Source organism: Phascolarctos cinereus, unplaced genomic scaffold (assembly GCF_003287225.1).
Source record: "Phascolarctos cinereus isolate Bilbo 61053 unplaced genomic scaffold, phaCin_HiC Scaffold_3;HRSCAF=262, whole genome shotgun sequence".
In the NCBI taxonomy this organism is placed as follows: domain Eukaryota; kingdom Metazoa; phylum Chordata; class Mammalia; order Diprotodontia; family Phascolarctidae; genus Phascolarctos; species Phascolarctos cinereus.
In genome coordinates, this window is record NW_027555736.1 from 171,159,596 (window position 1) to 171,171,885 (window position 12,290).

The following is a 12,290-nucleotide window of genomic DNA, read 5'->3' on the forward strand; positions in this document are numbered from 1 at the left end:
AGAGGGATGGAGTTCCTACAAGTCTTGGATTCAAGGAAAGGCATCATGATAATATCACATTTTAACACTGAATTATTTCTTAAAGGAAGCTCTTTCTGGGGAGGGATATTAACAGTTGGGAAGTACCTCAGGACAGCAGGTGGTAATCTTAGCCCAGCTGAAATTGGAAGGAGTTGAAAGGTAATGATTTATATGGGTATTCTACACAAAATATTTTTAGTGGAATCCCTTGTATACCCGAGATTTGATTCGACAAGCATTTATCAAGTATCCACATTATATCTAGAATGGTATCTTAGAAAACCACCTATCACCCTGAGCAAGAACAGTCCAGCCTTTAGGGTATCTCCAAAATAACCTGAATCATTTCAAATAAGAACTATATTAAATATTCACATGTTTGTGTACAATGCTGGCTAAGGAAAAAAAAAACCACTTAAAACCTGATTCAGGAAGTCATTCAGCCAAGGTAAAAGTGACAGAGTGAGCAAATTGGCTTTTGAGAAGCAGAGACCGCTCAAGGAAAGGAAATTAGAAAGGAAGGGTTTGAGGCCTTCATTAACTTTCCGGGTTGTAGCCTACTGTGTGCTCTTTAGTATCAAGGAGGAAACTTCATTTCTGAAATTAAAAATTCGGTTTTTTAAAAAGATGCTGGACTTTGGGTTGCACTCTTAGAAGGAAGTCTTCAGGCAACAAATATTTATTGAATGCCTTCTGTGCTGCATTTTGTCTCAGAGTCAAAAACAGCTGTGCTCTAAGCTAAACCATTGTTAAGCATAATGATTCTGCTTGACTTTCTCCACTGAACTTCAGGCTGCTCCCTCCTGCCTGGCATATGCCTTTCTTCTGCCTCATCCTTTTAGGCCCAAATCTTCTCACTTCATTTAATTCCTGGGCCCCTCCTAGACATCATTAGAGGTGGAAGGAACCTTTTAAATGATTTATCCCAGTGCCCTCATTTTGCAAATGAAGAAAACGGGCCCTGCCGAGTAAAGGAACTTAGCTAAGGTCACCCAAATGAGTTGTAGAACTGAGACTAGAAGCTACAGCATCTGCCCCCTAGGTCACATTGCTCTCTCCTGCGATCGAGAAGGGCAGCCTTGGGCTCCGGTATCACACTTTCAGTCACTTAAAGGCTTTTTTCTTTTTTGCCCAAGGTTCTCCCCTGAGGCAAAGATGACATTATTAAAGCACTACCAAACAAAGTTGTTTTGTCATCTGTTTAGAGACCCCTATCTCTTTTCTTTCCCTTCTCACTTTCCAGTAACCAGCTGTCCCTGAGAAAAGGGGTGGTGGGGAGTAACACATGGTCCTTACAGCTGCAAAGCTGACCTGTTACCATGGTGACCCAGTAGTACTGTCAGTTAACACCCCCAGCCCTAGAATTTCCCAACTGGCTGATCTGGTTTCACGTTCCACAAATGGGAGGGGGGCGGACAATGAGACTCTTGCCTGTATCTTGTCTGTCTGTATCTGCTTCATCCCTGTCTTTGTTACCTTGTTCTCGTTCACCCATCTCTCTTACCCAATTCCTTCTCTTCCTCCTCCTCCTCCTCCTCTGGAAGCTTCCAAGTAAAGTAAGCAGCTGTAACTTTGAACAGCTTCCCCGCCCTCAGCCCTTCTCCTGGGAGGACAAGGAGAGAGCAGCCTCCCTCTGGGGTCGGCCCCAGTAGCCGTTGTAACCTGAGTGAGCACAGAAGGGGGAAAGGCCAGGCCTGTCGAGCCAGCACTGAGCGAGCTCCCTGTGGCCTGCTTTGCCAAAGGAGAACTGCCTCCCTCGCTCGCCCGCCCCCTCCCTCCCTTCTCTGCTTTCCCCTCCCCTGCTGCAGCAGGGCCCTCCCCTCTCTGCACACACAGGCTGCTGGGTAAGTGGCAAGATGGCTCCCCTGCATGTCTCCGGCTGATCGCTGCCGCTCCTCCAATACAATAGAGCCAGCCACTACTAGCAGCCTGGCCTTCCTCCTCCTCCTCCTCCTCCAGAGAGAGTGGCCCAGCCAACCCGGGGTTTGCCGTGAGGACTTAACGCTTATCTCTTAAACGCCAGATATATTATTTCAATCTCCCCTCACCACCACCACCTCCCCTTCCATTTACCTTTTTTTTTTTTTTTTTGGATCCCCAGTTGCTGCATCTCTTGATTTTCTCTCTCTGGATCTGGGGCCGGGAGGAGGTGGTGGGAGCTGGGGACAAGGAAGGTGATTTTGGTTTTTGGTGTTTTTTGTTTTTGTTTTTGTTTTTTAATTTGATTTTTTTAGGATTTTTTTTGTTTGGTTTTTGTTATTTCTTCCATTCCAGAAGGGGATAAACAGCACTTCCAGGGGGAGAAAAAAAAAGCATGTTATCAGAAAGCAAAGAAGGGTGAGATCTTCACATTTCCATGTCTCTCTTCCCTTTCCCATTTGTGCCTCCTCTCCTCATTTCTTTTCTCATGTTCCCTGTGGCCTTCATTTCTCCTTTGTTTTCTTAATTGTTTTTAGACATCATGCTTTTCTCCTCTTTGTCTTTCCAGCCTAATACCAATCAGGCCCCTTCCATCTGTGTGGAGAATAGGCATTTTTCAGGCTAGCCTGTGCTTTAGGGTTAGGCAGCTAAATCCTGTGTATTTCTGTCGGGGCCTGCTAGCTGAGGGCACAGTATAAATTTCCCCTCCACCCCCCAACAGCCTTCCCAGTCTGCTCTCTGGAGGCTCTCTGACCTCTGAGTGTCAGGCTATCTGGGCTGCTGGATTTCCTGGTGGTTGTTATCATGCCCAGGAGGCTTGGTTTCTCCTCCAGAGAATTAGGCCCCTGGTCATCTTGATTTGATTTTTTTTTTTAAGCATGTGGGGGGGGTGAAGTTAGGGGTGGGGACCAAAGAAGATTGAGAGGCAATTTATTCAAAGATGGATCTCGGAAATTATTTGCGTGAGAATGGGGGCAGTTTGTGTAATCCAGAATGGGAGAGTGGATTCCATACTTCTGATAAAAGGGAGGGTTATTCAAAACATTGAAGGTATCTGGGGGAAGTGGTAGGTGTGTTCTGACTGAGTGGTTAGCTCTTTAATACCGTGAAAGTAAGAATAGGATACAAGGAAAAGCAGGGTCAGCTGAATATCAGAGTGGCCTCTGCACCTTGTTGGTAAATGGGATATGACTCCACCTTAAGTTCTACAGCTGGAGGGAGGGGGTGGGGAGGGCCCTGGCTTATGAAGTATAAGCCTTTACTGGTGAGGTATCCCTCTGCTTTTTTCCTCCATTCCTGGTCTCTCCAGATCAGATGAGTGAATGGACCAAGTTACTTAAGCTTTTGGCCAGGCTTTCAATTAGGCTCAGTGGTTAACAGCCATGACCAGACTTTTTCATCTTTTTGAGAAAAAGGCCCCTAACAGAGTGTCTTACACATAGTAGGCACTTAATAAATGTTTATTAATTCACTGGCCAGTGGGGGGTGGAGGTGGGGATGGGGAAGGGACACCAGTTTTGGTAGAATCACCTCTGAGGGAATAGTTGAAGAAAGGAATAGGAATAAAGACCTGTAGTGAGCATTGGTCAGTGTTATTGGACTATAGCAGAGACAGTAGCCTCAACACCCCAACCCCATCACAGCCTTGGAAGGATGTGGTTCCTGTGACCAGTGGTAATTCCCCCTTCATCCTTAGGTAAAAGAAAATCTTACCTTTTTACTTGGGTTAGGCCTCAAGGCCAAAAAACTGGGGCATTCAGTAGGGCTGAAAAACTCAGTGTGATAGGGAAAGACACACACACACACACACACATACACACATACACACACACACACACACACACACACACACACACACACACACACACACCCCCTCCTCCCTCCATCCCCAGTGACGAAGCATGGGAGTTTCCTGACTCACGAGCTAATATCTTGCTCTCTGTTCCCTTTGGTTCTTTCCTGCCCTTCCTTTCCTACCCTCCCTCCCCTTCCCCCCCATATTGTCAGCGAGGAGAAGGAGGAAGTGACCATGGAGACAGCTGAAAACAGGCCTGAGAATGAGGTGCCTGAGCCCCCCATGCCCATTGCAGATGCAGCAAGCAGTGAAGAACGCCCTGAGGGCAATGCAGAGGATGAGGAGAAGAAAGAGGTAAATTTCAAGGCCACCTGTTGGTGAGGGTGGGGGACAACCCTAGGGGAAAGGGTAGGCCACTCTGGTGACCCCCTTTGAACAGTGGGATAAGTTCAGAATGAAGGGACGAGGCAGATCTTTGCTCAGCAGAGAGCTGGGACCTGCGGGTCCCAGAGGCAGACAGGGACAGTAATGAGTGTAGGGCCAAAGGGAGAATTTGCTGGTTTAGCAAGGGATACTCCTTGTATTGGGAACAGGGCTTAACATTTCTTTGTTGCTGAGGAAGGTTAGGTCCTGGGCCTTTTCAGTTTTGTATTTGTTAACTGGAGACCTAATTAAGGGGGACTTTTATTCTCCTTTTCTTTTTCCTTTCTTTCTCCCTTACTGATTTCTGGGACATCAGCTCTACGTCTCAGCTGTTCTTTCATCTTGGGGCTGCCTAGTTATGTCCTGGTAGGCTCATACCAGGGACAAGAGTCCTTGTTATATTTTCTTCCTTCCTTAAGTTATTTTTCCAAACTCAGAGCTCAGTTTTTGTTGCTATCATCTTCAGTCTCAGGGATAGTCACCTTGCTTTCCCTCCTTTTTATTCTGTTAGAAAGCATTGCCCCCTAGTGGGCTTATGGGATTTTTCACCACAGACTAACCATTCTGAGGAAATTTGAGCTTCCTATCTGCCCTCCAGTGTTCCCATTACTGAGATGTATATAACTGTACTCCATGGAGATTTTTTTCCTATTTTTTTCCATTTACATTTACCCATGCCATGCATCCAATTCAAGGGCTGCCTCAGTCCAAGCCAGCAAAATCTCCTTGGCTATTGTAGTGATAGCGAAAGTCTTAGCTGGGTTTGGGAGCTGGGTACACAGGGTGGGTGGGACTGTTGTGTGTGTAGCCTTTCTCTGGTGTGTGTTGCGGGGGTGGGGGCCGGTGAAAGTGATTTGATGTGCAGAATATTATTTATTACAAGGTCCTTCTTCCCCGTAAAACTTTGTCCAAGTACCTCATGTACGGTAATCCGCCCGTAAAATATAACCCTGCCCAACTGGCCAATTGCTGCTGCTGCCTCCTCCTCTGGACCCACCCGCTGCTACTGAGCTGCCCAGTAAGAGCCGAGTCTGCTATCCTGGTGCCTCGGCCAGAAGGGGGGTTGTATGTGGGCTCCGGGGGGGGGCCCCCACAACCTGCTTCCCCGACCTGTCTACAGCACGGGGCCAGAAGAGTGCTGTTCAGGAGAGACTTGTATTCAGAAAGCAAGGTGCATCTGGAAAGGGGCGGACTTGTGCCATTTCCCTACTTGGGATGCCTCAAGAAGAACTTTTGTCAGTGTTGGGGCCCCTATCCATATGCCTCTGCTGGGGGCTTCCTTGTTCTCTACAAGACTGTTGGATTCCCTTTCTAGGGCAACAAAACCACCCTAAAGAGCCATGTGTGGGCATGGCATCAGGCTATAAGATACCAAAGTGGGGCCCTCAGAATAAGCTTCAACAGCTGAGGATCCTGCAGAAGGTCAAAGGCCTAAGCCCCAGGGACTTAATGCTGGTGACATCCCAGTCTGCTACATCACTGCTCACTCATCAGATGGACTTTCCTCTGGTCCCTGGCTACACATGGTGGAGGGTAGTATGCTGGCAGCTCTTACCACTTCTCCATGCTTGGAGGCAGGGGCCTGGACCCATCCATCCACCTGACTGGAGCCACTGTCCCAGCTGGAGCTCTCTGAGGCGAAGCCACACACTCTAAGAAGAAAAGCAGCCTGGCCTTATGGTTGTCATTCTTCACCCGGAATGTCAGCCTACCATTCCAGGGGTACATTCATCTGAGGTGCCATGGCCACATCTGATCAAAGGCCTCCCCACCTAGTTGCAGGCAGAGGAAAAAGGGACCCTGGAGTCATCTATCACCTGGATTGCAAATGTTGAGTGTTATTGCTGCGGTTTGCCACTGATGGACATGGGGGCCATGCCTGCCTCTCATAATCCAGGGCATGAGCCATTCCTGCCATTCAGTGGCCACCTCATCAGGGACTACAAGATGGTTGCCCATACAGGGCTGGGACTGCTGTCTCTCCCCTCATTTTCCCCCTCTGCCCCTCGCTGAGCCCGGGCACCACCATTGAACTGACACCTTGGAGACTGGGCACTGCCCCCCAATTTTTCCCCTTGCCCCCCCCTTCGCCCCCCCCCGGGAGGACTGTGGCTCTGCCGCCGACCACCACGCCGTGCACTCACCTTTTTTGCCAACCCAACCCCCCACCAATTGCACAGCGCCTAGCAGGGAGGGCTCATTCTGATTGGACCGGCGGTTGACTAGATACAGTACACAGTGAGGTGCGATTGGCTGAACTGAAGATCCCAGGTGTGAGATGGTACCTGGAACATTTGTCATATTCCTAATTTATTTATTTTCTTCTTTTTTTTTCTTTTCCCCCAAAAATCTTTATTTTATTTTTCCCCTTTTTTCTTTAATTTTCTGATTTCTTTATTGATTTTATTTATTTGGTTCATGTTTTTCCTGTTTTAATTAAGACTTTTTTTTTTTCTCACTAACTTTCCCGTCGAGAGCGGCCCGGCTGGGGTCAGGCTGGCCCTTAACGGAGACCAAGGAGACTTGGTTAGATGACAGAAGCAGGGTTGGGGAGGGAGGTGGAAAGAAGAGATTTTGTCAAGAGTCCTGCTCTACCCTTTAGAAGGGTGGCCTTAGTTTTTCCAGAAATAAGCATGCAAATATAAAGTTTCTCTACTCTGTCTCCCATTCTTAGCCTTTCCCTTCTGCTCTGTTCATAGTCCCTTTCCTTTGGGAAAGGAAGGGAGTTGTCTCAAAGCCACCTTCTAGTCCTCAGTTAAAGCCCATAAGGCATGAGTCCTGGTTGGAGAAGGAATGGTAAGTCCCTCATGGAGCCAAGTAAGATGCCTAGGGAAGTCTAAGAATGTAACAGGTGAAAAAGGCTGTCCCTTTCAAGACCTTTCTGCAGTTGTTACTTATAAGTTGAAATGACATTTAGCTCATTCTCCTCCAGTCAAATTGGTCTTGGGCTGCCTTCCTCCAAAAGATAATCAGGACTATAGGTAACAGAAATCTTTGGAGTCTAACCCTGTAGAGTACAAAAGCATCTTGCAAATGGGACACAAGACAAGCAAAATAGCTTGTACTTGAGGGGTTTAAGTAGTTTTCATTGGTGGACTGGTTGGTCATTTGAAGGGAGGAAAATGAAGATCCTTGAGGCTTTTCCCATCCCGAAGTTGGCTTTCTTTGTTCCTTCATTTTTAACTTGAGTTAACAGGGAGCAAGGAAGGCTGCATCAGCCAACTCTGGGCAGTAGAGGCAGTGGCCTCAGAATATGGGCCAAGTATGTCTCAACCCAGAAGGACTAAGAAGGGGGCATGGCAACATCTTTGAAGAGCGGGGGAGGCTACTACACCCTAAAAGGTTTCTTTTCAACTTATTTCTGGTAAAGCTAATACGCAGGCATGCTGTGGACTGGACGGACCTTTCCCCGATGTGACGTTTGGTTTTGTTTTTTTCTCTAACTTGCATCGGTTCCGCTTCCGTTTTTGCCGTTTGCCGCTTCTGTTTTGGTCTCTCTGTCTGTCTCTGTCTCTCTTACTCTGTGTCTCTGGAGCCTGTGCTGAAACTACCCTCATCTAACCTCTTCCCCCCCTCTCTGTGGGGTGTGTCTCTTTCTCTTTTTTTCCCCTTCTCTTCTCTATACAGAGCTCGATGCCCAAATCCTTCAAGAGGAAGATCTCCGTTGTCTGTAAGTCCAGACTTAAATCACTGATATTTAGGGATCCCATAGCAACCAAAGTTTTTGATGGAACAGATGTACTTCTCTCTTACTCTGCATCTTTCTCTTCCCCAAGAGTATAGGTTTTTGTCATTTCTCTGGTTCCATTGAGCTCCTTGCACTTATGCCAGTTTCCAAGTAATAGGAAGGCTTACTTCCCTCCCAATGGAAATTGGGTGAGGTGAGGTGTTTCAGACCCTGCTGTCCATTGACTGTCTCTCCGTTCTTGTTCTTTGCAGTTCTAAAGCCTAAAGCACTATGTAGAGGGAGACACATTCCTTCAAACACCTAAGTTCCTAGAGCCAGAGAATAGGAATGAAGACCCTCTTATCTCACAGAGGAGTTTCTTCCATCCTGCTAGGGAGTGTTTGATAGAATTTTTTTTTTTAAATTCTGGGCCCCAGCATAAACCATAAATTCTTGTCATTTCTGCCTCTATTTGAAAAGTTAAACTGCTTAGGGGTTTTCCTTTTCACACAGCCCCCACTAAACAAATTGTGATTTGCTGCCTTTAAGTACAGGTAGGTAATTTCTTTCAGTGAGGAAATAGTTCTACTCTGTTCTTGTTCACTCTGAAGACAAGTTTTTTCCAATCTCTAAGGTTACTTGCCTTAGTTTTTAAAATATGTTAACAATCTGGAGTGATGGATGGATAGGTAAACCAAGTTAAAGGTTGGTCAGTTAAAGGGATTACAGAGGGAACCAATATAGAGCCCCTGGCCATCTCACAATTGAGCCTTGTTTCTTGGGGGTAGCGGCTACCAAAGGGGTACCAGCTGGAAACAGTGACACAGAAGGAGGCCAGCCAGGACGGAAGAGGCGTTGGGGGGCTAGCACAGCCACCACACAGAAGAAGCCCTCCATCAGTATCACCACCGAGTCTCTCAAGGTGAGGTGGGAAAAGCCTGAGGGGTGGGATGTGGGGAAGTGGGAGTAGATGTGGGCCCAGTGTAACGGGGTGGGGGGTATCTGTGTCCCAGAGCCTTATCCCCGACATCAAACCCCTGGTGGGGCAGGAGGCCATTGTGGATCTACATGCTGATGACTCAAGGATCTCTGAAGATGAGACAGAGCGCAATGGTGAGGATGGAACCCACGACAAGGGGCTGAAGATATGCCGGACTGTCACTCAGGTAAAAGGCTCGGTGTGCTAAGGAGCCAGATCATGGAGAGGTTCTCCCTATTTAGAAGTGGCTGGGAACAGGGTAGCTATCGAGGTAGGCATCATAGATTGGACTGTCTCACCTTTTCCATTGATTCAGTGTCTCTTACTACAAATCAGGGACTCGTGTATTTGTACCCAGTATTGAGAATCTGTTACAGATGATATGCTTCACTTAACATTATTTCTAGCATTTTAGAAAGAGCTTCTGAGATCTGTTCCTCCCTGCCTCACCAGAAAGAGTCAGGGTCATGGATATGATGTCCTTGTTAGGGAATGCCTCAGTGCCCCTGATATGTTCCCTTACCTTCTTCCTTTCTATAGGTGGTGCCAGCGGAGGGCCAGGAAAACGGGCAGCGTGAAGAAGAGGAGGAAGAAAAAGAGCCTGAAGTCGAGCCCCCTGAAGTACCTCAGGTTTCTGTAGAAGTTGCCTTGCCTCCACCTGTGGAGCATGAAGTAAAAAAAGGTGAGTAATAAGGGAATGAAAAGACTAGAGAAGGTAATAATGCTACAGTTATGCCCTGCTGACAACCATTCGTGGTTTTTGTTTTTGCAGTGACGCTGGGAGACACTCTGACCCGGCGTTCAATCAGCCAGCAGAAGTCTGGTGTGTCTATCACAATTGATGATCCTGTTCGTACAGCCCAGGTGCCTTCACCACCTCGGGGCAAGATCAATAACATTGTCCATATCTCCAATTTGGTAAGTAGTTTCCATCCCCACCTCCAACTAAAGAGTATGCATTTCTAAGCATTCTGCCTGGTTCACAGGGTATTAAGAAACCTTAGGAATGACTGCCTTTCTACCTTTATTTCCTTTGTGGCTTTTGACATTCCGTTTTCATCGGCAGGTTCGTCCCTTTACTTTAGGCCAGTTGAAGGAGTTGCTGGGTCGTACAGGGACCCTGGTGGAAGAAGCCTTCTGGATAGATAAAATCAAGTCCCATTGTTATGTCACGGTGAGGAGGAAGGATTGTTTGATGGGGAGGCTTGTTGAGGTCCTTTGGGAACTGGTCTTGGGATACTGTAGGATGGTGACTAAATTGAAGGCTTTACAAGTGATCTTTTTTCCTGCTCTTTTATCAGTATTCAACAGTAGAGGAAGCTGTTGCCACTCGAACAGCTCTGCATGGAGTTAAGTGGCCCCAGTCCAATCCCAAATTCCTGTGTGCTGACTATGCAGAGCAGGATGAGGTATGAGACCTAGGAAGAAAGAAATAGAAAAGAGATGGGTCATCTTATCTTCCCCTGTCCTCACTAAGATAGGGCAGCCTTTCTAAGGGTCTAGGGCACCAGGGTCCTTTCATTAAGGATTTTCCCTGACACCTTGGTCAGGGCCTCTGAAAGGAAAGATTTCTTTCCAGTGCCCACTGCCCTTTCCATAACTGAACTTGTAACATTGCTTAAGAAATGCCACTGAAATTTACCCGAACCAATCCACCAACAGTATCTTCATTTTCTCTTTACTATTTGCTTTTCTGTACCCTCAGCTGGACTTTCACCGAGGCCTCTTGCCTGATCGGCCCTCTGAGCCTAAAGCTGAGGAACAGGGAGGCCCACGGCCCCTGCACCCTCCGCCCCCGCCCCCAGCCCAGCCACCTCATCATCCAAGGGCAGAGCAGAGGGAGCAGGAGCGGGCAGTGCGGGAGCAGTGGGCAGAGCGAGAGCGAGAGATGGAGCGACGGGAACGTACTCGATCGGAACGGGAGTGGGACCGGGACAAGGTTCGTGAAGGGCCCCGTTCCCGATCTCGCTCCCGTGACCGCCGCCGAAAGGAACGAGCCAAGTCCAAAGAGAAGAAGAGTGAAAAGAAAGGTATTGATTTGGGCTACACATAGCTTTTCCCATCCTCAGCTGTAGGATTGTGCCAGATGTACCCACCAACTGGATGGGATAAACTTTGGGGCCAGGCACAGTCAGAACCTAACCATTCACTGTCTTCACAGAAAAAGCCCAGGAGGAACCACCTGCCAAGCTGCTGGATGACTTGTTCCGTAAGACCAAGGCAGCACCCTGCATCTACTGGCTTCCTCTGACTGACTGCCAGGTGAGCTTTCTCTTGTATAAAGAAAGACTGGAGACAACCCAAAGGGATGTGGGTTGTATGGATAAGGGAGGTGTCAGTCACAGAGTGGGCAGGGTTACAGGAAAGGGGCAAAACCCCTCTGTTAAGAAGCACAGATAGCAGACGCCCTGACTCCCTTGCTTGGCCCACAGATTGTTCAGAAGGAGGCCGAGCGGGCCGAACGGGCCAAGGAGCGTGAGAAACGGCGAAAAGAGCAGGAGGAAGAAGAACAGAAAGAACGAGAGAAAGAGGCTGAGCGAGAGCGGAGCCGGCAGCTAGAGAGGGAGAAACGTCGAGAGCACAGCCGAGAGAGGGAAAGAGAGCGGGAACGGGAGAGGGACCGGGGGGGATCGGGATCGGGATCGGGAACGGGGCCGTGAGAGGGATCGTCGGGACACCAAGCGGCACAGTCGAAGCCGCAGCCGCAGCACCCCGGTGCGAGACAGGGGTGGGCGCCGCTAGCTGGAATCCCCCACCCTAAGGAAAGCCTCAGGCATCAGCCACCCTGCTGGTGGGGGGTAAGAGCCACAAAGGGATGGGCACTCTGCCACCACCTTGACCCCTGAGGGTATTGCACAGACTTACCTGTGCTGAAGTGTGTCCCTCTTTTTGTTCACAGAACACGGGGAGAAGTGGCTGTGTGCTGCCCCATTTGCCCTTCAGCCTTTTCCCCAAACCCCATTTCTGGATCTGTGTAGGGCTAAGACCCATTCTGGGGGGAGGAGGGAGGGGGTAAAGGTTAATCTTAAAGATGGGAAGCAGCCAGGGGACTCAGTATCCTCCATATCTCCCTCATCCTTATCTCCCATCTTTCATTTTCCCTATAACTTGTTCTCCTTTCACTCCCTTCCCCTCTCCTCCCCTGCGGGGATCTCACCTCCCCTCAGGAATAGCTGGGGTCAGGACTGGGGCACCTATGAGCTGAATCAGCATCTCTCCTCCCCAGTCCCCAGGCCCCTGCAGTTCCTGAAGTATTTCCCTCTTGCCCTTCAGCCTCCCCCTGGCCCACAAGTTCCACTTTATATCCACCTTTTCCTTCTGTTCTATTTTTATTTTTATTTTTTTTATTATTAAATGATGTGGTCTATGGAAAAATAAAAATCTGACTTAGTTTTACCTATTATTGTGCGGTTGGGTTTCCTTGGGAGTTAGTGGGGGAGGAGGGAGGGAGGGCTCTGCTTCCTGGCCTTGGTAGACTTTTCTTA

The 12,290-nt window shown here is 48.4% G+C and overlaps 1 protein-coding gene across 1 annotated transcript in view; it reads left to right on the forward strand.

Annotated features, from left to right (window-relative positions):
• ACIN1 (apoptotic chromatin condensation inducer 1) overlaps positions 1 to 12,201 on the forward strand; it is a 39,876-nt gene extending 27,675 nt beyond the window's left edge. The window contains 12 exon segments of the mRNA XM_020963590.2: positions 3,949 to 4,090; positions 7,787 to 7,829; positions 8,615 to 8,748; positions 8,840 to 8,992; positions 9,346 to 9,487; positions 9,578 to 9,723; positions 9,872 to 9,979; positions 10,107 to 10,214; positions 10,511 to 10,835; positions 10,967 to 11,067; positions 11,238 to 11,431; positions 11,433 to 12,201. Of these exon segments, the coding sequence (XP_020819249.2) occupies positions 3,949 to 4,090; positions 7,787 to 7,829; positions 8,615 to 8,748; positions 8,840 to 8,992; positions 9,346 to 9,487; positions 9,578 to 9,723; positions 9,872 to 9,979; positions 10,107 to 10,214; positions 10,511 to 10,835; positions 10,967 to 11,067; positions 11,238 to 11,431; positions 11,433 to 11,547 (1,711 nt within the window). The 3' untranslated portion in view covers positions 11,548 to 12,201.
• The last annotated feature ends 89 nt before the right edge of the window (positions 12,202 to 12,290 follow it).